At 48.4% G+C, this 26,139-nt stretch overlaps 1 protein-coding gene and 1 long non-coding RNA gene across 5 annotated transcripts in view; one reads left to right on the top strand and one right to left on the bottom strand.

The window, feature by feature from the left end:
- The window catches only part of LOC137864111 (uncharacterized), a 31,369-nt gene extending 21,675 nt beyond the window's left edge, over window positions 1-9,694 (bottom strand). Inside the window, exons 1-4 of one of the 4 annotated variants that reach the window (XR_011101309.1) lie at window positions 9,547-9,656; window positions 5,572-5,660; window positions 3,215-3,254; window positions 302-2,629 (exon numbers count right to left, since the gene is read on the bottom strand). This is a non-coding gene — a long non-coding RNA (uncharacterized lncRNA). The other 3 variants (XR_011101308.1, XR_011101305.1, XR_011101307.1) reach the window with 3 other exon arrangements.
- Window positions 9,695-9,739: 45 nt separating this feature from the next.
- SPRY4 (sprouty RTK signaling antagonist 4) lies at window positions 9,740-24,271 on the top strand. Its single transcript, XM_068697934.1, has 2 exons — window positions 9,740-9,895; window positions 20,157-24,271. The coding sequence occupies exon 2, from the start codon at window positions 20,203-20,205 to the stop codon at window positions 21,100-21,102; it is 900 nt and encodes a 299-aa protein (XP_068554035.1). The 5' UTR covers window positions 9,740-9,895; window positions 20,157-20,202; the 3' UTR covers window positions 21,103-24,271.
- Window positions 24,272-26,139: the final 1,868 nt, after the last annotated feature.

A 26,139-nucleotide genomic window follows, 5' to 3' on the forward strand; every position in this document is an offset into this window, starting at 1 on the left:
CAGAGCTTGCAAAGCAAGCTAATATTAATTTCGAATGCTCCCTGCTTTTGTTTGTCAGTAAGCAGGACTAATCACTGCGCAGAGGAAATATTGCCTGAACTTTGCTGCCCAGACTGTTCATGTGCGGGCAGTGAGTCTCACATCAATAAGATCACTGACTCGCAGGGAAAAAAGAAAACCTCTGAAGAAAAACAGGAATGGGGGAGAAAAAACATGAAGGTGGCCAAAAAAGATCTCAATAGCAACAAAGCAAGACAAAAGTTTTTCAAGATCTGTTAAAGACAAATCATTAAACGTTTACTTTTCTTCCTGTTGCTGTTTGAAGTTTGCACATTACCGTGCCATTCACCATGCAGAACGACTGGAACTGACGGGCTTTCTGACAGCACGGACCGCTGGCCGTGGTCCAGCAGAGATGTCATAACATTGCGATATACAGCATCAGAGATGTTCTTAAAAGAAAAAAAAAAAAAAAAAGCAAATTCTGTGAAAGAACAGGTTAAGGCCACAAAGAAAAGTGTTTAAGTGTTAAAAAAAGATTATTTTGAAATCATATGTTTTGCAGTCCATAACTTTTTAATGGATATAACCTGGGTATTTTCAAAGCAGTGACAAGAGGAAAGTAGTCAGGAAAATGTTGAAGTGTTAGAATACAGTAATTACGTACAAGTATGTGACTCTAATGCCCAGCAATACTTCAAAGAGGGAAGGGCTGGCTTAGTTTTATTCCACTGCCATACCCCAGGCAATGATGGGCAGCGAGGGGAGCGGAGCGGTGCTGTGGGGACAGGCTGGCCCTGGGCTGGGGTTCCCTGCATGGCATGGGGTAGGGCCAGCAGCATTTTCATCCTTTTTCTATGATATGCATTATATATACACATCAGAATCAGAAATAAAAATAAAAAAATATTGCATGGGGATGGAAACAGAGGCCACACCAAATCACATTAGTTTTACAGGGCAGGAGCAGCTATGGTTAATATACACAGTTAATCATCACCAGTCCTGTGGAAGCAGCAGAGAACTGCAGTACAGAATGGTTTTACAGTACACAAAAATATCGTTTTACATCAGCCTGCCACCTAGGTAGCTGCAGAGCGCCGACACCAGCCCCAGTAAAGTTCTTGCATTTTAAACCTTAACCTCAGTTAACAGAAATGCTGCTAACTACTGTGGTAACTAAGATGGAATTAAATACCTCCCTTTTGCTACAACTTTCATAAACTTAAGTTTGTGAAAATTAAGTAATTTTATGAAAATTAAGTTTATTTTTCATAAACTTAAGCTTGTGAAAATTACAGCAATTCCAAATGGAGCCTTGCAGTGAAAAGTTACACAGCTTTTCAGGAAAGAGTTCTGGCTTTTTGTTCAAAATGTAACTGAGTACTGGCAAGAGTTTCAGGGGAGGAGGCAGCACTTTATCAGGCTGCTGTCTGTAATTCCTAGCTCTCTTTACAGGCCAGTGCTGAAGAAGTGAGAACAATCCCAATACTTGGATTTTTCAGGATCAAACTGGCCTGCTATGGCAAGATGAACACCAAAAGGCTTGTAAAGCACTGCCTTATGGTCACTATGACTTTTACCACCAGTAATTTTCCACAATGTTGACTTGTTTGTCAGGGAACACAGTTTCCTCCACATGAAAATTCATTTTCTTAGTCACAAGTAAATTGATAGGTTTTTGAGAAAGATGTGCTAGCAGGTTACTGGCTGATAGCTTCAATTCTTTGTTTGCATTTAAATATATATACACGAACTCTCACAAGCCTGGGTGCCCAATGTCCCCATGACTGCCCCACACAGACAGCCACGAGGTTGTGAGCTCCCCCTCGATGCGGGATGCTCTGCAGAAGGGACCTCACTGCTGCTGAGTTTCATAGGACCTGGGGTCGGGGCTCCCAGGCAGGCAGAGCGAATGGGAATAGCAACACTTCCACTGCCCTGAAAATATGTTTGCATTTGTTCATTTTGTTGCTAAAAATGCTCAAGTCACATGGGAATGCCTGGGAATGCAGCCCAGGAATTTCGTTTGTAAGCAGAATTGTATTTCTGGAGATTATTGACCTGAACTGTAAATAAATATTCTGGGAAAAAAAATAGAAAGATTCACAATTTATGGTCCTTGAGATGATCTACTCAACCCGAGACACTTGGAAAGATTTCCCATGGGGCTCTCACCAATCCACTCTCAAGTGGCTGAGTCCTGCAGGTTGTTAAATAACCCCCAGTCCCTTCCGCCGGTGCTGAGTGGATCCAGTTTCAGGTCTGGAGCCTATGATGGGAAAATCCATATCTAAGATTTACAGAGTCTCTGTCTGATAACACGCTTTGTTATTCTGCCAGTTGGACAGCAGGAAAGATCGCAGCAGCTTCAGCAGAAGTCCTGTTTATTCATTACAACCAGCTCGTATCTGCTCTCTACCCCAAGGACTCCTAGCTGTGCAAACTACAGTTACGTGTAGCTGTGAAGCTGAAACCTTCATTCTGGTGAGGTACCAACTTCAGAGTTTGCACTTACCTCAGTGGAGTTTTTCATCTTGGTGAATTGCAAATTGCTGATATACTGAGGTCAGATTTTGATACTAGGTGAGAGCCCGCAGACAGCAAACATTAACCAGCCCGGTATCCTCTGAAGGAAGGAAGCGAATCAGCAAACATCTTCAGACTGGCAACATTTTGAAAAGCAAGTGCAGAAGACAGTGTGCTCAGCTGGAATTAAAGCTGCCAGGCAAGTCAGATATAATTGCAAAAAATAAAGAACTGTACCACCTGATCCTGCAGAAAACTCGCATACCTCAGGCTTACAGCCCAATAATCCCAGTGCTGTAACTGGGACACTTATTGCACCGACGCCAGTTAACTGCATGGATCCAGAGATGTAGATGTGCTGGCACAATTCTGTCACTCAAACACCAAGCAGCTAAATGGTCTTTAGGATTACAGGTAAAATAACTATTCTGCTCAGGTCTATGGTGGACCCCTTAGTGTTCATTTTACATTTTATGAACTTTTATCCTACTTCCCTGAGCTCATGGTTTAGTTAATGGCATGGGTTCAGTTACTACAATTGTTCATAAACACTAAATTATTCATGTAGATCCAGGTCAATAGATATTAAAAGCTGAAGTGAATTACAAAACAAAAGTCAATGGTGAATTACTGCAGAAAGCAAAAGTGCTGGCGTAATGGTTCCCAACTCAAACACTGCACTTACGGGCTGCTGCGATGAGGCAGGTGTCAGTGCTGGAAGTCACCTGAAAACAAGCAACAAGGACACGCTTTGGAAAATATTTCCCACTGGTGTCATCCCAAAGCACCTCAGGAGCTCGCTGTTACCCTGGGGTGCACCCATCACGTTCCCGAGGCATGGTGTTTCCTCTGGGAAGGAAGGCACAGCTTCCCCACTGGGGTGGGTGTTTGCTGCATGGAATTTGGTTTAATAGAAAATAATGAAGCAAACCTAAACCATTGTGAATGAACTGGTACAGAACTTCACACAGCAGATTGCAGCCTCAGCATCTGTTCAAGAATAAAGAACACCCTTTAGACCAGACTGAGACATCCTTGCCTTCCATGGGCCCATGACCCAAGAACATTTCCCATTCCTCGTGTAAGACCTCAGCAATAAAACTGAACGTGTCCATAGCCAGGTAAGGCCACAGAGCAAAACTGCACGGGAAGGAAGGAAATGAAGCACAGCCAGCATTAATTATGCAAAGCAAGATGTGACTTCAAGGATGTGAGTAATGTCTGGATGCAAGCAACAGGTGCCTGATAAGGCAGGAGGAAACCCAGACCTTTCATCTGCGCCGCAGAAGCGGACAAATGCGATAGCCCCATTTATAAACTGAGATAACGAAGCCTAGTCACCTCCAGGGTGGACTGCAATGTTTATGAAGTAATCTGAAGAAGAGGGGATGCCGCTGCCCTCGTGCCAGGGAGCCAGGCTTCTGGACAGAGGCCCGGGCTGCACGCTGCGGCGCTTCAAGGCAGCAAGATAACAGCGAGATAAAGCTCGGGGACACTCTCGTGATCACTGCGGGAGGGGGTCCAGGACTCTCCTTCACCCACCAGAAATACAGGGCCTGCTTCAACACTCACCCATCGGTACCTTTTGGGCAAGCAACAGGCTCAACCACTTCCAATTCTCCCAGCTCTGCCAAGCATAAAGGCTCACAAGCAGCCTGCAAGAGCTGCACCCCATCCTCCTATCCCTGCACATAAGCGGGCACCTTATTTTGTTTGGCACCTGTTTTCAGTTTGGCATCCCCACACAGCCCTAGTGCTGGCTATGGTGAGTGACAGCACGAGCTGTCAGCATAGCAATCACCATTTTGCCAATGTTTTTGTCATTCCCCACCTGCCCCCTCTTATTTATTTCTAGGTATCACAGACCAGGCCCCGTAACTTGTTAGCAATGCACCAGAGGAGGAGTACTCTTACAGCAACATTCACACAAATTATCTGGCATATGTGACAATATATGATACAATACATCAGTAGGCCTGGCTTTTCCTCCTCTGCTTATGGTTAAAATCATCACAGGCAAATGCATCAGAAACACACGATGCTGCTCAGGATTGATTTGCAGCGGTGCATTTCCATGCTTGGGAAATACCATCGCGGTGGATTAAAAGGCAAAGATCCAGTCGTTCAGGTTTTATGAGCCATTTCTAAGAGTTAGGTGAGAAACAAACTGCAAATCCCTTTTCTTATTTTAACTGGAAATTTTAATCTGCTGCTTCCGTTCTTATAACGTACAGAGAAATGGTTAAGTAAATAATGAGAAGTGAAAAGTTCTCCTCCTTGTGTTACCAACAGATGGCAAAGCTACCCATAAGGGCATCCTCTGGTTTCACAAGGCAAGGCCAGATTTAAAAACCTCCTCTGTAACAGTTTGAGACCACTGCAATTCTGCAAGCAAATTAGAAAATTGCACATGCAGCGTCGGTTTAGGTACAGAAAATTAGCTGCTGCTTCATGCAGGGGTGCTGCTTGTGTGCTGTCTTACCATAAGGCTGGGAACGTCAGCCAGAAGGGATTTGTAGACACACGAAAACCTCAGCAGATAAAGCCTACACATGTGCTCTTGATCCAGCTTAAAGATAGTAAAATGCCAAGTGACCAAAGATTTAACATGGCTAAACATTCACAGCGTCTCAGGAGCTTAATTTATGCATTCCCCGGGGAATTGCACTTTCACTTTGCTAAATTGCCTGCATATTTGCTTTTTTCTGATGGCAGATTAGGAACCCTGCATTTCCTTAAACCACCAGCTTTTGGCCGGGACACCCACGCCCACCCTGGAGCCCTGCCAGCCCGCACTCCTCGCAGGCAGGGCTGGAGCGCCGCGGTGCAGCGCGATCCAAAGCGAGCGAGCCCAGGCAGCGGCTGCGGGCAACACTCGGCTGCTTGCCATCAGCCCAGCCCCAGGCCCAGGCGAGCGGCAGTGCAGTGGGGAGGAAGAAAGTTTTGGCAAGTGCCTGCCCCTCTGAGCACAAGCGAGCCCCAGGGCTTAGCTTGTGTCACTTTGTTGAATCTCCGTATGATAACTTTGTGAAAAGCACAAACCTGAAAGCCCAGAGGAAAGTTGCTCTCCTCACAGCGAGCTGTGGCAGCATTCGCTTCCTTGGCACCAGAGAGGGTTTGAGGAGCTCTGCCTGCATGCAGAAAATGAGATCTGATCCACCAAAAACCCTGAAGTCACTCACTCAGAGTGCTCCATTTAACATGCCCAGCTGTAAGGGGAACTGTGGATTTATTTATTTTGTTAAGGCCAGGAAAACAAATAAAGCCTGGGTAGCAAAGGACGTTCTTCTAAGGCAGACCCGGCTCCTGAGCCCTGAAGCCACGTGTGCTCAGAAGCAGGCTGCATGTGTGCACCACGCCGAGCCCCCAGGGAAGGCTCCTGTGCAGGGCTGGGTTACACGAGTGGCTCCTTCATGCAGTGTAATTGCTACTGCACACAGCTGGGGGAAGGTACAAGACACCAGCAACCCCAGACCCCAAATCAGACCCTTTCCCCTCTTTGGGGCACGCTCACACAGGGATGTCTGCCCTGTGACATGCACAGGCCACTGGTAAGATCTATTCCATGCAATCAACAGTGACCAACAGCACAGGACACAAAATATCTGGTTCAGATGTCATTTTTCTGGAGCCTGTTGCTGAGTTAATCAGCACTAATCAGCACCAACAACAGGTGAAACCTTATCACCTGGGAGGTGGCAGCAATAACCCAAAGAGAGCACTGAATGAGGTGGTGGCACACGAGCAGAGTTGTATTTCTGCTGCTTGTGATTTAATGAGGAAATCCTGAACACTTCTTGGTACTTGCTGCTACCAAAGAGAGCTGAATGTCTCAGCACCTCTTCGAAATTGGCTTCCATCCAAATACCCAAATCCACATCGCTAATAACTAACTCTGGGTTGCAATGTGCATGTCATCATAGATCTACTAATTGCAGGACAAAAAGACTGCAAAGCATCTAGCTAGATGATGAGTGTTTTCTGACTTCAACGGGAAGGAAAAAGATTTCGGAGGTTCCAGGAACAGGCAGCAGAAGCTGGATGAGTATTTTGATGCTACATGCAGTTTCAGTAAAACAAACATGGTCTAAACCTGACAGTCAAACTAATGCAAAGCCCTAAAGAAAATAGGGATGTGGCTTCTATCACAAAACATAGGCAGCTTCTTGGCTTTTCTAAGGATAAGCAAGAAAAGAATCAAGGAATTCACTTTACAGGCAATGCAGTTGTGGCAGCACTATAATCATCCCAGCAAAGAAATCATGTTCCGAAATCTACATCAATTTCAGGGTTTAAATGGGCATGAAATGAATAAGCTATTAATTTCCTGCACAAAAAAAGGCATGCCAGCTCTGTATCTCTGGCACTGCAAACACGTATAAACATATTACAAGTCTCAGGACAAGTGGCATTTCTCCTAGAGCCTCAGCTTCCAGCGTCACACCATGGTAACATGAAATCCCTTGCTGGTGCCATTCATCAACACCACAGAACCCTCTGTGAGGACAGCCTCATCCCTCCAGGTGGTAGCGCGATGTTTCTGCAGAGGACAAGGAGATCGCAGGGCCAGAGATGAGCACCAGGCCAGCCCTGCACACAGCCCAGCCCCGTGTGCCCACCTCCTGGCTTGGGGACATGCACAGCCACACATGTGCCCGCAGTTCCTCCTCTTTGCAAAGGAAAGCTGGAAGCGCCAGGAGGCTCTGGTGCAGGAGCACACTGCCTGCTCAATGGGGTTTTGCTTCAGTGACCCGCAGTTCAGCTTGGGAATCTTGACCCAAACCAGGGCCAGCTGGTACAAACAGGGCCAGCAGCTGGGAGGAATCCATGCTCAGTTCCAGTGCAAAGCAACCTCACATGCCTGAGCACAGCAAACATAAGCTCTAGCAAGAAACCTCCCTGTTCATAGGGAAGAAGTGGCCCAATAGGGGAATGCAGGAATAGAGGGAGAAAGGAGAGACAGATTAACTCAGAGATTCACCATTTCAGAATTCCATGCGCAGACTTCATGCAACAGGCAGCAGTACCAGCAATACTCTGAGCCCTGCAGCTTCAACTTCCTCTCCCTAGAATCATGGCTAGACACCATTCCCTCCCCCTCCACCCCCCTGGATGAATAATAATTCTTATTTCCTCTCTGCTGTTTTACAGCTAGGGCTTTGTTAAGAGCATACCATCTAGCTGGGCTTTGCCTATAACTTCTGTGTAATTATAGCACCAGCCCACCAGCGTTCTTTGCTACTACGTAGTAGTTTGCAATTGCCATGTAGGCAGTTAGGGTCTCGCTGAGAGATGATTACTGTACTGCAGCTGAGGTCTTCCCTCACGTTTATGGTACGTATCACCCTGAAGTAGAGAATTCAGTATTCAAACATAAAAGCCTTAGCTCTGAGCTGCTTGACTCTCACATTGCTGCAGTGTTACAGCACATTTGCTAAATTCAAATCAAGGCTTAAAATTAATGCAGATGCTGTTGCTGAAAAACACAGAGCAGATTTTTTGCTCAGACATTTGAGTCTTTCAGCTTTGAGTTGGTTTCCAGCACTAAATACAGTGAGATGTTATTTCTGTGGATTTTCCCTTTATATAAGCTTCTTAAAATTGCATTTCCTTCTATTGCCCATTTATTTTGCTAATTTTCAAAATCAGACAGAATTCCTTGGCATGTACAACCTTCCAAAACTGTGCTGTAAAGAACACTACCAATAAAAAAGCAACATTCTTAACAAACATCTTCTGTTTATTCTTAAAAGAAAGCATCAGTCTTGTATATTTGATGTCTGATATTTTGTGTACCACTCAGATAAGCTGTTCTTTAGAGACTGCCCTTCTTCTGTCCTTTCCTTGTTAAATTGCATTTGCCCATGACCCATGAACACTGCTCCCACTTGGAAAGGTCACTGCCCTCAGAGACAAACATATACATAACTAAACAGTCAGTCTCTGAGCACATACTCTTGAAGAGAAATCTTTTCCATGAGGCAGAAATGTACAATGCTCATGTTAGCACTAAATAAATAACATGGACCTTTTTTTCAGTGTTGTGCAAGCTCTTAAATATGTGCCATAAATATAACAGGAAATGGGGTTTGGTTTGTACTCTGAAGATTACTGTGCTCATGTATTAAAAAAGAATAAATCATTATTCTTCATCCATTTTCACTGTAAAGCAACCTGCCTGCATGGATCCTGAAGGACCTTGCACACAAAGCCCCAGCCTGTAGCCATTTCTGTACCAGCTGAGAATTAAGAGAGAATCTCCATTTGCTGAACAGAAACTGAAGCATATAAGGATGTTGCAGAGCTCTCATCACACAGTTAGGGCAAGGTTTTCGGGGATTCCAATATCTAACAGCAGCACAACAGCTGCTTGCTAAAGATCATTTGAGAATCTGACCCTGAGGGCCTGCCTCACGTTGCCTGCAGTGTACCCAGGATGGGATTCAACGGGGCTTACGAAAAGCTAAACGAGGAAAAAGCTGCGGACAGCAACATAAAACGCCTCACTTCCATTAAGCAGGACATCTTGCTCCTGGTGGTTTTGTGGGAGCCGCACGGCTCCATCCTACCCCCTTCATCTTCTCAAAAAGAGCCAGAAAATACACCTAGACGTTGCACATACCCCCACGGAAACACAGCTGCAGGTTTTACCGGCATTTTCACGTAGCTATCGCCGGCCAAACACGCAGGCTGCGGCACATAAGCAGAAGGACGGCCGTGCCGGTACGGCGGCGAACGGAGCGAGGCAGGTCCGCGGGCAGGGCAGGGGCCGGCGGCAGCGCAGGACGCGCGCTCGCCCCCGGGAGCTGCCGGCCCCGCTCGTCCCCTCCCCGCCTCGCAGGGCTGCGGCGCGCCCACGGGGGGGGGGGGGGGCAGACACCCACGGGGAGGGGAAGCAGCGCCCACGGGGGGGGGGACAGCGCCCACCCCCAGCCACCCCGCATCCCCCCCCCGGGGGGTGCAGCCGCGGGGAGGGGGCGGCAGGGAGGGGCCGGTGCCCCCCAGCGCCGCCGTTACCTCCAGGCGCGGGCGGGGGGCGCGGTGCAGGCGCAGCCGCTGCCCTCCATTCATAAAATAAACCGCAGCGGGGCCACGGCCGTGCCCGGCCGCCGCGAGCGCCTCGCCGGCCCCATTCATAAAAGGGAGGCGAGCATGCGCACTGGCGCCCCGGTGCCCACCCATTCATAGAGCCGCGAGGCCGCGCGTGCGCAGAGGGGCGCGCTGCCCTCCCATTCATAAAATAGCCATTTTCCCAGGCAGCGGCTGTTGCGGCACGGCGGCGGAGCGGGGCAGCCGCTGACAGCGGCGCTCGCAGGTCCCTGCCGCGGGCCCCGGCCGGGCGATGGTGCTGGGCGCGCTGCTGCCGGTAGGTGCGCGCCCCGCGGGGGCTCGGCTGGGCTGGGTTGGGTTGGGCTGGGCTGGGCTGGACGGGGCTGGACGAGGCGGGCAGCTCCCCGAGCAGCTCTCCGAGGGGAAGCCGTGCGCCCCGGCTGCGTGCGATCGCCGGTCCCCCTGCTGCAAGGCGCTCAGGAGCGCGTTTCGCGCGGTGACTTCCCCGGCAGCAGTTATCCGCGGCCGTGCGGAGTAGTAGATGGCTGCTGGTGCCTCGCAACCTAGAGGAGACTTGGCGTTCTGAGGAAATCTCCGGCTTCCTCCACAATTCGCGTTCGTGTGCCTGTAATTCTTATTCATGCCTCTCTTCTACGTCCTTTCAACATCTGCATTTGATGTACGTATATGGCAGGCAGGTTTTGCCACACTTGCGTCGGGATTATTTGCAGGGCTTTTATAACAGAGCGAGGCTCCTCTTTCTGCTGGAGGGATGTCTTCTTCTTCCTCCGCAAGGGATCAGAAACGTATGGTCACCTGGGCTGACAAAGAAGACCTGGGTATTTCTTACTTTGGAATAAGAACGCCGATTTTACATATTTTCTCTCTTTTCCAAAGCCATACGTCTTGCTAGTGTCAAGTAGTTCTGAGCTGTCTCCATAATAGGACACTTCAGAGATCAGCCACTGGTGTGTCAGATCTTTCCTGCACGACCTTTGCTCTTTAGCATTTTATTTCATACATCTGTCTTTTTTTTTTAATTTTTTTGATGTTTTTGGCCTTACTGCTTTATTCCATCACTGTTCTGTTCCCTGTCTTGCTGTACACTTGGTTGCTTCAGTTTTAAATCTGGATGGATTATATATTTTAAAGGCTAGTAGCAATAAAAATGTATGTCTAGAATAATTTCATAAAGGTATATGAAATACATTATATAGAGAGGGAAAAACCTGTCTTGGTTGCTCTTCTCTCCCAACTGCGTAGCAAAGATAAGCCAGGATTTTATTTTCTGGTACCAGTCCTGGCGTCACAGGAGAAAGACAAGCCTAGAGACGACATGTTCTGAAAATTCATTATCAGAAGGGGAATGGAAAAAACAGACAGGGGCATATAAAAGGCACAAAGGTCTTAGAGGAAAGCAGGGCTGGAAATGCAGACCTTGGAAATGGCAGTGCAAATGAATATCAGCATTAATCAGCAGGAGGAAAAGGCTTCACGCTTTTTCCTGAAGTGACCAAGAGATGGGTTTGATTTCTTCATTTAAATCCCTTATAAATCCAACTTTTTCTTTAAAGGAGAGAAAAGCAGAAAAAAATGAAAAACATCACTGATTAATCCAGACTAGAAAAGGCATGTTCTAGATTCTTTAAAACTTCTTCAGCTGCTCCCTTTCTTCCAAACCATGCAAAGGGTACAATATGTCAGAAAATCAGCTTAGGAATTGTTGTTTAATTAAGTAAAGAAAAACCCAGCTTTCCCAATATTAAGACTTCCTTCCTCTCTCTTTATTTTGGGTTGAAGAATAAAGCTACAATTTGTGCACTGAATCACAATGATCTTGATGACTAGCTTCCCCCTTCTCCATATAAAAATGAATGATAGCAGGAGGAGGGGTTGTTCTCAGTTATTGGAACCCCACTGGGGATGTCTCATTGATAAATGTGCCATTTTCCATGGGCTACTGTGTTTCTGTTGCTAGAAGGGACTCTATATTGGTATTATAAAATTAAAAGGACTATTTCTGAATACTGCAGTCCTTTTGAAATTCTCTGTGAGGTATGTGCAGGGGAGAAATTATTTGTTCTCCTCCTGAAACAGCAAAACAAAAGCTGTTTTCATGGAATCATGACTAATTCCCAGATCATACTGGGAAATGCTACATCTCAAAAAGCAATCTCCCCACCACCACCTCACAAATAAAATTGTAATCGGACTTCAGTGAAATGAAATTTACCACCCTTGCAATACTACAGCAATAATTAATTCACGGTTCTGATAGTTTTCCAAATACTAACTGTAAAAGCAAAAAGTTCATTAGTCATATTGCTGTACAGCTTTCCAAATTCAGCTCAGTACTTACAATTGCCTTTTTAGAGGCAAAGTCACACAATGTTGTTTGTTTATTCTTTTTAAATCCAATACAACATATTTCCGTCAGATAATGTAAAATCTTTCTAATATGGTCATCATTTAGTACCATTAGCTTAATAGATTATATCTGAGCTTAGTTTTCTGGCCTTAAAATAAATGTTCTTATCCAGTAAAAGGCCTTGACTAAGAAATTTGAGTCCCTAGAGATCTGAATGTTCATGGGCCAAAATGTGCTTTATTCACTCACACCGTAGGAACAGCCTTTAGCTGGACAGAGACAGCTTCTTGGAAGTCAACGGGTCTCATTTCCCAGCTTCTGAATTTCCAAGCTCTGGCAAGAATTTAGTGTCTCATTTTAAAAATGGCAGGTTTCCCTAATAAGCTTTCTATTTTTTTTTCCTTATTACTTGTAGAGAAAATTCTAGCTTTTCTTAGATAGATAAGACTGATAAGGAGGGAAACAAAAAGAATCAACACAAATATTTTTTATTAGTAACGCGCTTCATGGAAAGGAGCTTTTTCCTTTCTTTTTTTTCTTTCTTTTTTTTTCTAAAAAAAAAAAAATTCACAGCTTAACTCAAAATTCAGACAGCCTAACTGAGTCTTAATGAACTCCAACATTATATATTATTCTTAATCACACATTTAAAATGTGCTTATGGAGAGGCCTCCTCCAACTCGAAGCGTAGTCACCCTTCGTTAAAAGCTTTTATTGAACCTTCTGACTTCAGGCAGCAGCAGCGTGTCCCTTGTCACTGCTGGGAGGTCTGGGCAAGAGGATGGCCTCAATGCCACACAAAGGCAGCAGCAGCCTTTGTCCCCTCACCAGCAGCCCCTTGGCTGGGACGAGGACCATCCCTCGACGTGTGGCCTCCCCAGGGGACTCGCCCAGGCCAGGCTCAGCCGGTCCCACCCACACTGGTCTGCCAGGCCCTGCAGATCCCCCATTGCCAGTGCTCCTTGCTGTCAAGGATAGCTCTGGGGCCAGATGTCCTGGCTCTGCTGTCGGCACATCCAAGGCATTTCTCCCTTCCCCACCTAGCTTCAGCCAGGAGCTGGGGACTGGAGAGCTGATGGGGGCAGGAGGCATCTCTGCTGCCCAAAAGCCCTCATGCAGCTGGGATAAACTCTTTCAAAACAAGTTTTTTCTAGACTGTATAACCAAACCATGACAGAAGAGAGCGAATACAGTCATGGTTGTTACAAAAGCAGCAATAAATTAGAAGAACGACTATTTTACATGGCTTACCACCGATTCTGAGTGGTGCCAACTTGCACAGGCCTTGGAATATGTGGCCTCCCTTGACACTACACTGCTTGAAGTATGTTGATTTCAATTATGATAGCTTCTTTGTATTCTGATATATCTATAAAGATATTGTTGCTTTTTTGATTTTCTTCCTTTTGCCCCATTGCCTCAGAAATTCATGCGTCCTGTGGAGCAAAGAAAATGAGCACATTTCTACAGCCCATTTACTGCTACCATTACTACAAATATTTTAATCTTAATTAGGTGACTGTGACTTCTCCCTGAGAAGGGAATTCAGCTTTTGTGTGGATGATAGCAGGTTTAGGATCATCGCGGTAGCCAAGAGGAGGTGCGATGCAGCTGCCAGGTGACAAGACTCCAAGAGCTCTGGTGTCTCCTCACCATCACCGAGCAAAGCAAAGCTGCAGGTGGGCAGCCCTGGCCTTACCACGGCCCCTGCAAGGCTCTCCCTGACATCACCAGGATTTGGCCTCATTTCTCTGGGGCAGTTTCTCCATCCCTACATCACGAAAGCTTGCGATGCTTCACTCTTTGGAAAATTCTTGGAAAATAGCGATACGATTTCTTCTTGAAAAGTCAGGTTTGTTTTACTATGCTGAAAATGCTTCCCTGGCTATGGCAAGAAAGCAGAAGGCTCTCTGGGTGCTCTTATCATCCCCCCGCTGTCGGCAGGACAAGGTGTCCCCAGGGCTCTGGGCAGCGCCACGCAGACCCTGTGGGCTCAGCCACTCCCAGCCACACAGGACACAGCTCCAGGCTCAGAGAGGGGCAGGAGCTGTGGTACAAAGGTGCACGGGACAACCCAGTGCCAACAATCCCAGTACAAATCCTGGTTTGGCGAGGCGAAGAGCTCTTCTGTGCCACTGGTGCCGACTGGATGTAACGGCAGGGACAGGCTGCATGTGAGGGGCTGTTAGGGCTTAAATGCATCAGAAAGAAGCAGAATGCCCCCAATTTGGTACTCGCAGCTTATAAAGTACAGGAATTTTCAGTTGCTGCACTACTTCTCTGAACGTAATAGTGGTCTCCCTGTTAGCATATAGACCCCAAGCAGCACGTTTGGCCTTTCTTTCCTCTGAGACTTAAGGCCAAGTTCAGGTGCAGGCACACCAGCATCTGCTTGGTGAGCTTTCAGAGGTGGCTGGGGCCGAACTGGGATGCTCTGCACGTGGTACTGGCTGGGCAGGACGTGAGGCATGGCATCAGGCTGTCCCGTTTTCCTGCTGACTTCGGTTGGCTGGGGGCACTGGGGATGTTTCAGGATCACACCGGTGCCTTCCAGGGCCTGGTTTAGCGGGATTGCTTCCATGCAGGACCTAATTCTGGACACCAGAGTCCCTTGTTGTCATTATTTGTTACTGCACACATCTAGAGAGCTGTTAAACATATGAGAGAGAACATATTAAAACTAGTAACTAATAGGTAATAGAAACAGTTATGAATATTATGCATGTCTGCACTCATTAAATATTTAATCCAAGGTCCATTTTGTTTTTCAGTAGCTGGAAGACAAGTTATCCGACTCCACTTTGAGAATAAAACACTAGAACCTTATTGCTTTCAACTGCAGAAATTGTTCTGAAGACATTAATGTGCATGAGCTTTCCTGTGGGTTTATATGGCTTTCTCACTGAATTGCCCACAAGGATGTAGCTTTCTATAAAAATTATATAGGCAAGTCCAAAATCCTATTAAAACATAAGATCATTTCTGGTTTAACTTCATTTGACTAAAGAATCTCACAAAACTTTTGAGTCTGAAAAAAAACCCAAACACGTTAAAATAACAGTTGGTTTCCTACAAGTTTAGGATTTGTAATTATCTTGTATAATAGTAATTTTAAATTGGCAATACCTAGATGAGGAGATGAAACAAACTACAGCACATTTATGGACTTGAGTCTTTGAGCCTGACACAGCTCCCTTGGAAGGGAATAGATTTTGACTTCAAAACTGTATGTGGTGAGCAGCCATACAGTCCCCGGATGGCATGGGGGAAGAGAAATTTTCTCTACATGGGATTTTGTTGACATTTCTGCTTTGAAAAGAGCTTCATTGTTTCACCTGCCTCTAAAGAATGAATAAATCCCAATGCAAGAACATACTCCTGAGTTTTCCTTCCTATTGACTACGTTCAGAAAATTGCCTGTACAATTGCATCCAGTGAATTTGTGCCCATGTTAATGCTGTAATATTGTAATTACTGATGATCAAAGATTAAGCTGTTTCATTTACAAGTACTGTGTATGGCACTTTTTTCCTCAGAATTAAAATGCAATTTTCAGTTGGACTGAATTAGCACAGTGTGGTACAAAGGCGTTACAAGAAGTTTCATAGCTTTTGTGGAGGTACGGTGCTTAAGCATCCTAAGTCTCCTATTCCACTTCATTTCTTCTCCTATTTTTCTTTTTGTTTGCCTCAATCTACAGTTGTAAATGGCACATCTCATTATATTAAATCTGTTCAATCTGAGCAATTAATTCAGTATCTGCGAGCAGTGCCCAACTGCCACTGCCAGAAGGAGCAGAGCTGTTCACAACGCTGGCTTCACAAAACCCAGGCCTGCCTTACCCCAGCAGGTGAGCCTGAGCAGAACCCTTCATCCTTCAGGGCTCTGGCATTTGCAGCTTGTTTTTGGTACCCAGCCCCTTCCCAGTTAGCCTGGGGGCTTCACCAGGCAGCTTCAGGGCCTTGCCTAAAGGGAAGAGAATGGGGAAGGCAGGAGAGCACCACCCATCTTCAAAGTCTGAAGTTGTGCCGGGTCACCCCGACCACCATTTGGACTGGAGATGTGGCTGCAAACCGAGGCACCAAAGTCAGTGTACGGCAGTGTCACCCTGGCTGACAGGGGGCTGCGTGCAGGATGGGCTGCTCGCAGGGAGGCGAGGAAGGGCACCGTGTCCGTGTCTGGAACAGGAGCGAGTGCACATCATCCCTCCTGGCTCCCCAGGAGGATCTCTGCGAGCTGACTGCCTTTCAGAGGACAGCTTGATGCGTTGTTCAGCCATCCTGGAACTGTTGCAGACTGGTTGCAGCTGCGTTTCCCCCCTGGGGAGCACAATAACCAAAAAAGGCCAAGTTCTGACGTCTCTGGGGTCTTCCAGGGAAGTCACCAGGATGCGTGAATGCACCATGGCAGGCACACCTCAGCCTGCAAGAATTCGTGGGAGCAGTCTGCCTCTTGACTTGCTCCTGCTCCAGCACAAGTGCTGAACCTGAGAGCTTTGTGGGATCCCTGCCCCTGCCAGGAGAGAAGGGCCCACTCCTGCCGCACAAACACAGCACCCCCTGCCCTTCGCTGTGCCTCAGGTTTCTCACAGGTCAGCCTGCTGAGGGTTCTCAGTGAGGTTGGCTGATGCCTGCCACGAAACCCAAAATCCTCCTTTTCATGGGATGCAGACATCGAGCTTAAAGCAGAGACAGCTCAGGGAAAGACATGCTTAAGGCATGTGCCAGGGGAAGCACACAGATGCAAAAACCCAAAGCAAATGCACCATAAATTACCGTCATTGTTCTCATCAGGCAGATCCCAGCAGGGCAGAGCCTCCCCGTAGAACCAACGGCACCCGGCTCACGCTGGAGTTCAGCACTGGAGATGTTTGTCCTGGATCTGTCACCAGCAATCTCACTGCGCCACTGAAACTTCCAGCGACAAAACCATCAGCGGCAACGTAGAAAATTGGAAAATTCCATAAATATCAGAAATTTGCCTTGCTTAAGCGTAGCTCACAAAGTGCGAGCAGGTAACTGGAAAGGCTCTGCTGGGGAGTGAGAAGGCAGGGCAGGAGCTAAGGGACCAAAACCTGTCAGGGTGTGAACCTGCGGTGTTTTGAAGGTGATCTGCAGCAAGGGACATTGTCTGGAGCAGGGGTTTGGGAACGGGGACAGCTGGGGCTTATCTGGCTCCAGAGGTTTTACCCAAGGCAATCTTGTGCCCAAATATCTGCGGGGTCTGCCCCTGCCTTAACATCTCCCTTCACTGGTTGCAGCAGGAATTTGGGCTCTGGTTGTGGTGTCAGTGCTCCGTTGCCCATGCTCTCCAGCATGAGTTGCCCTGTTAGAAGGACAACCTGAAGCAGTATGATAATGAAAAAAGACAATGAATAATTTTCAACATTAACTAACCTAAAGTGAGGTTCTTAGTCCAGGGTTCATCTCCTTCCTGTGATAATTAACTCTGAAATCCTGATTAGCATTATCTCAGTTAAGCCCTCTTTTAACGTATGCCTGCATATGGCCACGTCTGAGCACCGAGCACTGCTAGGTTTGGGGATTTTAGGGGTTGCATGCTTGCTACCTGTGGCTATGATCTCCCTTTGGGTTAGCCCAATGGCCCGACTCCAGTGTGATGCCATCACCAGCCAGGGCCATCACTGATTGAGCGGCCCCAGGGCTGATGGAAAACCACCCGGAGCCACTGCTGCTGTGCTCCCACCCCAGGCAGAGCCCCCAAGCACTGCACGGCACCTCTACTGCCCCTCCAAGGGCCAGAGCTGCTGTCTGGGGAAAATCAGCATCAGGTCAGAGCCTTTGTATTGACAGAGGCGGTGGATGCTGCCTTGGGGGTAAACAGCTCTGCTCAGCGCTGGCACACGGTGCCTTAAAGTAATGATCTCTGGATCCTGCCTGAACCTACTGCAAAGGCACCAAACTCCAGAGACTTGATAGCAAGTGAGGCTGAATTGGGACCAGAGCACAGAGCCACCTGCCAGAGGTTATTTACAAGGTACGGAGCAGTAAGGCAGCAGCACTGCCAGGGACAGAAAGGCCAGACAGACGGACGGGCATGTCACCCCTTCAGCATGCCACCATTTCCTTCTGCTGCCTCCCAGCTGACACCAGCTCTGCTGCACTGTCTCTCGGCAGCCAGAACAGCTGCCTCTCTCCTTGGGAGAAAAAAAACAGCTGTGAGATCGAAGTCTTCCTGCAAACACAACACCTAGCCAATACAGAATGAACTATTTTGCTAAGCTCTGACTTGCAGCAAGCATTTTTTTTATTATTATTATTTTTTTTATCATGACACTGGATCCTGATGTACAAAAGAAACCTGCTTTCTTTTTCTGCTCTGCATGCCCCACAGTTGTCAGGATCATTGCTTATTTTTACTTCTCAAATGCAGTAATTAGGAAATGGATGCTTTAAGAACTCTTATTTCTAGAGCCAGGGTGTCAATGAGCTATGAATAATGAAATAAAAAAAATTTGGATGAATGACTAAGACCCAGCAGAGAATTTTAACTAGTGAGGAGTACCAGCATCAGGACTGCCCGACAATAATCACCATTACTGATAGATAAAGCCCTTGTTTCTGCTCGGCTTGTGCAGCACAGTGGGCAGGACATGATGCTGGTGCCCCAGAAGAGGCTTGGGCTGTGCTGACCATGGCTCTGGCCCCCAGGTCCCCCCCCCCGAGCTCCGTCTCCTATCGATCTCGGAGGAACTGGCAGATTTTCAGCCCCTCAAATGCCAAGCACTCTGTCACAGCAACAATTTACAAATCCAACAGTGGGCTCTAGTAACATTTTTAAGTGGGCAAAAGTGTACTTCTCTTTCTCCTTCCAAAAATGCATAATTAGCTCATGCTCCAGTTTCTGTAGCTGTGTTAACGTTGTGGGGATACGCTCATATAGGAGCAGCACATATGTTTGCTCTCACGCACACATTTCTCATGTGTGACTTTAATTGTTGTAATCAGATGCAGTTTTAGCCTGACTTTTTTCAGTCTGCTGTAATATTAAAATCTTTCATGCTGTTGGAAAAGGTTAATTTATTTGCCTGAACACAAAGAACTGGAAATGTCTTCAGCAGTTCCCCGTTTCCTTTTTCTTGATACCAGAAGCTTTTCCCCTCCTGCAACTTGCTCTGAAGCTGTACTCACCACTTCTTTAGACTGATCTCCAACATTATATTATTTATGAATAAAGGTCACTCAGCAAGGAAATGGCACATCTACTAGAAAACAATGTGCACTTTCTAAATTTGAACCAAGTAGTTTCCGTTCTTTGATTTAAGTTTAGTTACTTCCTGTGGTTTCTTGTCCTACGCTGCTGTTGAATCTTTGGACCTACTCCAGTATAAATTGCTCTCTTTCAATGAAACTAGAAACTGCAGCAATGGATGGCTTAGCCAGCACAGCCAGTAAACAGCACTTAAACTAAATATTAGTCCACTTAGCGTGTTGAAGGAGGGAGCCTAATTACCTGCGTGAGGTGACATATCACCTCCCGAGAGCCAGTCTGACCTGTGCGTGTGCTCTCCCCGTAATCCGTCCCCATCCGCTCTCACGCTGCCTTGCGAGCAGACAAGCTGCTGAGCGAGAACTTCCACCTCCCGCAGGAGGGCTGAAAGCAGGCTTTGAAACCAACAGCTCCCGATGGAGACGGGACACTTCCTCGCCGAAGCCAAGCCATCCTCCCACAGGCAGATTCAGGCGCTGGGTTTGCGAGGACAAGTGTTTTGTCCCGCTCTCCGAAGTGTTTTTGTGCCAGGCCAACGCTCCTGAAGGTCACCCTTTTGCTTCACGATGGAGAACAAGGTCAATCGGGGAAAATCCCCAGTCCTCAGATAAGTCATTTTGGGTATTGTGCTGACAAACGGGCACATATTTATGCACACTGGTAACCCTGAGGTGTGCTCTCCATCAGTAGAAGTGATAACCGAGCACTTTGGGAGCACGCAGTAACGGTACCCCTACCGAGGCTGGAGCTTTTTATGGCCAAGGTTAGGGAGAGGAAAGCAGCAGCAACGAAAGCAATGCACTTTGTACCTGGCCAAGCGCTCCGACTCCCTTTGCCACAAGCTGTAGTCTTGATAAGAGCTTCTGCGTGATAACCAGCCACTGCAGGGAGCCCTGCTTGGGCTGGGTTGCAGACTACCTCAATAACGATGCGCTCTTTCTCTCCCCTGCCCCTGTTCTGTCTCTTCTCTTCCCCCCAGGACACTGACAAGCAGATTTCTCACCAGTGATCAGGCTGCTTCATCAATGGAGCCCCGGATTCCCCACAACATCACCGTTGTCCCCAATTCTGTGATGGTCCAGCCCTTGCTGGACAGTCGGATCCCCTATGGGAGGCTGCAGCACCCGCTCACCATCCTGCCCATTGACCAAATGAAGACGACCCACATAGAGAACGACTACACCGACAACCCCACCGCTTCCCAGCTGGCAGCCCAGAAGCGCCCCCGGGGCCCCCATGAACTGGTCCTGACCAACCCGCACCTGCAGCGGTGCGAGCAGGACGTCACCCACCCCTGGATCTCGTTCAGCGGGCGCCCCAGCTCCATCAGCAGCAGCAGCAGCACGTCTTCAGACCAAAGGCTCTTGGACCACATGGCCCCGGTGCCCGTGGCGGAGCAGTCCTCGCCCCGAGCAGTTCGCATTCAGCCCAAGGCGATTAACTGCAAACCCCTGGACCTGAAGGGGCCCGTGTCTCAGGAACTGGACAAGCACTTTCTGCTGTGCGAAGCCTGTGGGAAATGCAAGTGCAAGGAGTGCGCGCTGCCCCGGACTCTGCCGTCCTGCTGGGTGTGCAACCAAGAGTGCCTCTGCTCGGCACAGAACCTGGTCAACTACTCCACCTGCATGTGTCTCGTCAAGGGCGTCTTCTACCACTGCACCAACGAGGACGACGAGGGCACGTGCGCCGACCACCCCTGCTCCTGCTCCCACTCCAACTGCTGCGCCCGCTGGTCCTTCATGAGCGCCCTGTCCCTGGTGCTGCCCTGCTTGCTCTGCTACCTGCCCGCCACTGGCTGCGTCAAGCTGTCCCAGCGCTGCTACGACCAAGTGAGCCGGCCCGGATGCAGATGCAAAAACACAAACAGTGTCATTTGCAAGGCGCTGCCGGAGAGCAAAGCCAGCAGGCCAGAGAAACCTTTTTGATAATTTGGGAAGATGGGAGGGGGGGGACGTGCCCCGCAGGTGGAGCTCTGTCTTTTTCGTAACCTGTGTTCTGAGGATAACGTCAGCCTTTTGCCTTCGGAGAAAGCAGAAGCAACTATTTCCACAAACTGAAGCACTTTGGGTCATTCAGGGTTTTGGAACCGGTCAGAATCTAAGTAGATGGGGCCAAAGGAGGAATCCCAACCATTTGGAGTGAAGGCTGAAAACCCACGTCCATCACACAAAGCCCAGCTGCTTACCGACTCCCGGTTCAGCCGGCCGGCTGCCCCCCTGCCTGCACACCACAGGAACCACGAACTGCTCACTGGGCAGGCTCCAGCACAAGCAATACCATTCCCATCCACAGAGAGCTGCACTGGGTTCACCTTCAGGGTGGGGCTCCTGCTTTCACTCCCTCTCACACCTCCGATTTGCTACCAGCAGCCTGCTGAGGGTGGTGGTTTCTCTCCCAGCTGCTCGCCGTTAGGAGGGGCAGCTGCACACCATGAGTTTCCCAAAGCTTTCTGTGTCCCTTAGAGGGTTGGAGCCAGAAGTCAACACGCAGTTCATTTGTGCAAGGGGCTCATAATGTCTCGGCACATTGCTCTGCTTGGTGCCCACCTGCCCACGTGCTCGGGGGCTGTCCAAGCAGAAGGCCGGCGGGGCTGTGCCCATCGTGCCAACACCGTGCTGCTCTGCCCGGCAGTGAGCTGCAGCAGCAGGCTCCGGCCAGTGGAATATTGATCGTAACCAACGCTACAAACCTCCTGCAAAAGGTTTTCCTTCAGATCCCATCCACCACGTGTGCTTGCTCCCCAGCTGCTGGAGCGAGGGCGATTTCAGCGTAATCCGTGGAGTTGAGCTGTGCAGTGTTGGTTTGTTTCTCTGAAGCCCTCGAGCAACGTTAAGATGTCACATAAACCTAAGTGTAGGACACACGTAGATGTATTTTTATAAGGATATCAACCCAGTACCTCCTCTCCTGGAACAAGCTCTTCTTTGCTCATTAAATATTAAGATTTTTTTTCATCCTGGGGAAGAATGGCATCTGCTTGAATTACATCCCATTCCCCCATTTCTATTGCTGCTGTTCTACTTTTGCCTCCTCTGTACAAAAGTGTCTTTTTAAGTGTAGAGAATGCTTTTAATGTTTGTTTTAGTGTTAACAAATGCTAGGGAAAGCCAGGGGAGGGAAGGGAGCGTATTTAAGGAGTTCGCCCATGGTCTTCAGTAAGTGAAAATCATCGGCTCTGTGCACTCGTCCTAGGGCCTGTTCTGCACTCCCCGAAGATGCAGTAACCCCTTGCTCTTGACAACTCCAAGGTGCTAAATACAAATATTTGTCCGAACATGCAACACTGTAATAAGTAGGTAGGTACTTGTTGCATGCTGAAAACTGATCTAGTCTCTCTTTTCTCTTTTTCTTTATTTTTTTTTTAACTAGAGGAAATTTCCTCAGTAAATGCACAGCAGTGACAGTGAAATGTCATCTCTAATTAGCAAAGCAATAGGCAGAGCTCATGTAGCACTTCCAGGAATCCCATTTGCTTGGTTGCAATACAGTTGCTGCGTAGGGGTTGGCAGGAGCGCACTGATGGGACTTCTGGTGTCTTTTGTTTTAAGAATTAATTTACCCTGGATGACTTGGGGTTTAGTTAAGTTTAATTGTAGATATTTATTGAATGGGAAATTAAAAAAAAAAAAAGTTTTATATTTATAACGTGCTAGCTTGTGTATGATAAATCCTAGGAAAAGGGATACGACGTCTGTTCGCAGATACCAATTCCTATGGTTTATCCCTGTGCTGAACATATGGCGACACCAGAAAGAAGGAAGCAGGTGGGGATCAAGGGTTGTACATATTATCTTGCACAAACGAGAAGGGAAAAGGGAAAAGGAAAACCAGCCCCCAGTTAGCTGAACTGTTGGTTGAATGTATAAGGTATTTGTATTTAAGAAGAGAAATCACTTTCCGAAGACACAATCAGGCCAGAAAACGCAGCAGGAGAGGAAGCTGCCTGAAGCCCTCCTCGACTGGCAGTGTACACAGCACCCAAACGGCCTCCACCTTCAGCTTCGTGCCATTTCGACCCTCTGTCCTCGCCTATTCGGGGGGGACCCGTACCGAAAATCGGCAACAGCAAACCCCTCCGTGTAGATGCATGGTTCCTGCAAGCAAACGCAACGTCGGAGCGGTCGCCTCCCGCTGCTGTGCCCTTCCTTGTACATAGCTGTAAACTATTTCTCTGTTGGTTTCTTTTCCTGTATAAATCCTGCTATGATGTAAGCCGATCACTTGCTGGCGGACTGTAGCGCGTTAGTGGATGTGTTAGAGCAGTGGTAAATGTAGCAGAGTGACTCCCCGACCCCTCGGGCTCCCCGTGCCGTGGGGCAGCTCGGGGGTGGCAGGAGCTGGCTGGCGCTGCCCCCCCTGCCCCGGGGCCGGGGGGCTTTATTTCGCCTTTATTTCCCTCCCTGCGCCCATCCCAATGCCCCCTCTCCCCTTGAAGGTACTTGGGTCTCCTGCCACCCCGAGACATCCCGCGGGCGCAGACACGGGGGCACTCGCAGCCACGCCAGCGGCTCCGCCAAGCTGACGAACAGCTTCTAATTAACACAGCTTCTAATTAACACCGAACCCCTCCTCGAGGATCGCTGCCCCGGCCGTGGCTGCATGGGGCCCCACAGCTCGGTCCTGGAGGCGAGGGCTGGGTGCAGCCTCTGAGCGCTGCCCACGCACGCAAGCAAAGACCCAGAGCATGAAGCAGATGCTCCAGAGAGCTGGCGGCCAGCAGCGGGGCTCCAGGGGGCTCTTTGCAGCACCACGTGTACCAGGAGCAGCCCCCAAATCCCCCCCGAGCTCCCCGGGCACCGGCGTTCCCCCTCGGGGCAGCCCGCACCCCGCCGCAGTGCCGGGGGCTCCCTGTCCCCTCCCCACGCTGGTAAATCCCCCCCCCCCGTTGTCACCCCCACCACATGTGCACCCTGAAAAGTTACCACAGAAGGTTTTCTTTGTATAGAATATTTATTTTGAAGCTCTATTTTAATAGTATTTATTTTAGAAAGTCTACTATTGTAAGAGTTCTTCTGTTTGTGAAGAAAAACAAGTACTGATGAATGTACTGATCTAGAAATTATATATATATATAAATATATATTGTTAAATATATCAGTGGCTGTTGTGGTTTTCTATTAAAAAAATAGTGATGGAAAAAAGGGTGATGGAGGGAGCTTTGAGCCCATGGCCCCGGGGGTCGCTCAGCCCTACAGCCCCATTGCTGGGGCACCCCAAGCACAGCCAGCCCCCGGTAGCCTGCCCTCTGCCCTCTCTTCTTCCCCCCAACCCTGACAAATGCCGAAGAAACTCACAGTGGAGTCAAGTATGAGTCTCCGGGACAGAGGAACTCCTCTCGGGCCCCCTTTTTTTTCAGGGGCATGGATTTTCGCAGCTCTCGAGCCCCTCACCACACCGCCTCCCGTGTCACCAGCAGCAAGCCAGGCTGCTAAAAATAAAAGGTCCACTTTGTTAGCGTTCCTGTTGGTTATTTGCAGGAGCTGTGGAGCTCAGCCTGTGACTCACTGAAAGAAACGCCAGGATTTGTGTCATCCACACAGGTAACCTGGGGGGGTTACCTGGCCTGAAAGAATGATATTGAAAAATGAGGTTGTGTTAGTCACTGCATCAGAGAGACCAAAACGGCACCAAAACGGCACCGTACGCAGCGTGACACCTGCTGCCAAAAGGTTTGCGATGGGGGAAAGAAGCTGAACTTGTTATATTGTTGTGTTGGTTAGGTTTTGGTTTTATTTAAAAAAAAAAAAAGACCTAGGCAGGATGTGTAAATGTAAACTTGGGTTTGGCAGCACTGGTTGGGGTCTTGCACATAAAGCTTCACAGACACCGCCCCAGTGTCCGGGTCTCTCTGCTGGAAGCAGACCAGCACCGTCTCGTTGATTTGACTGGTGGATGTAAAATTAATACTTTTTCAGTCAAAATCATCGCCTTTTTTCCAAATTAATTTTCCATAATTGAAGGAAACCAATTCCAGCACCATGAGCACGGGTTATGAGATGGCACAGGGAGACACAGAGCTGGGAATCACTGACTGTGGTTCACTGACAGGTCCAAAGAGGACCCACAGCTGTTGGAGTCCTGAGCAAAAAGGGAATTTCTGATGAATCAATGTATCCAAAACACCTATTAAGCAATGCACTTATTCTGAGAAAATGGGCAGAAACTTCCAGAAATTAGATAAAAAGCTAATTTTGATATTTCCTTTAGAAATACTTCACTCAGCTATGCGTTTAATAGATGGGCTGAGATTTCCCCAAGGTTAAGGAGCCCTGAGGACATGCGAGGTTTCTCGGTGTTGCAGACAGTGGGAGGGCGGGATGGGGACACAACCAAGCGACTTTGGGCCATCCAGCCTCGAGTTCCCCCATCCTCCAGTCTCATCCCTCCTTGCCACGACTCCTCGCAGCAGGCTAAGCCAAGCACCGTCGGTGGGGCTGCCGTTCACTGCCAGCCCCACGCCTGTTGCTGTGCCAGGGAGCGTGACACATTTTTCCGTGGTGAGAAGCCTCTGCAAGAAGGAGAAGAACAATAGGAGCAGCGTGACCCAGGGAAAGCCAGCAGCTGCAGCAGGCAGGGGCTCAGGCTGGGGCCGCCCTGCACCCCTGTGCAGCGGGCAGGATCCGGCCCTCCAGCACCTCCTGCTCCCAGAGGTGGCCCTGGTGCTGAGCAGCCTTCCTCCAGTACGGGAATTTATTTTATTTTATTTTATTCCTTTGCAATACAAGCATTTTCTCACCGTGCATGTGTGCAGCAGCAGGTGCCCAGGTGCACGCCCATGCGGAATGAGAGCGGGATTATTCGGAGCAGTTCCCCTAATGAGCATCCCTGCTCTGTTTGCATGGAAATGAGGTCGGAGATTCAAGGTCTGCGTGGTCTGCCTTTAAATAATAATAATAATAATTGTTTTAGAGGCAGCAGCTCCACATGCACAACTGCGTGGCTGACACAGGAGCTCGCTTTCA

Source organism: Anas acuta, chromosome 14, assembly GCF_963932015.1.
Source record: "Anas acuta chromosome 14, bAnaAcu1.1, whole genome shotgun sequence".
NCBI lineage: Eukaryota > Metazoa > Chordata > Aves > Anseriformes > Anatidae > Anas > Anas acuta.

Bases quoted from the DNA above. Each gene is read 5' to 3' on its own strand.
- SPRY4 (XM_068697934.1), top strand. From the start codon at position 20,203: ATGGAGCCCCGGATTCCCCACAACATCACCGTTGTCCCCAATTCTGTG.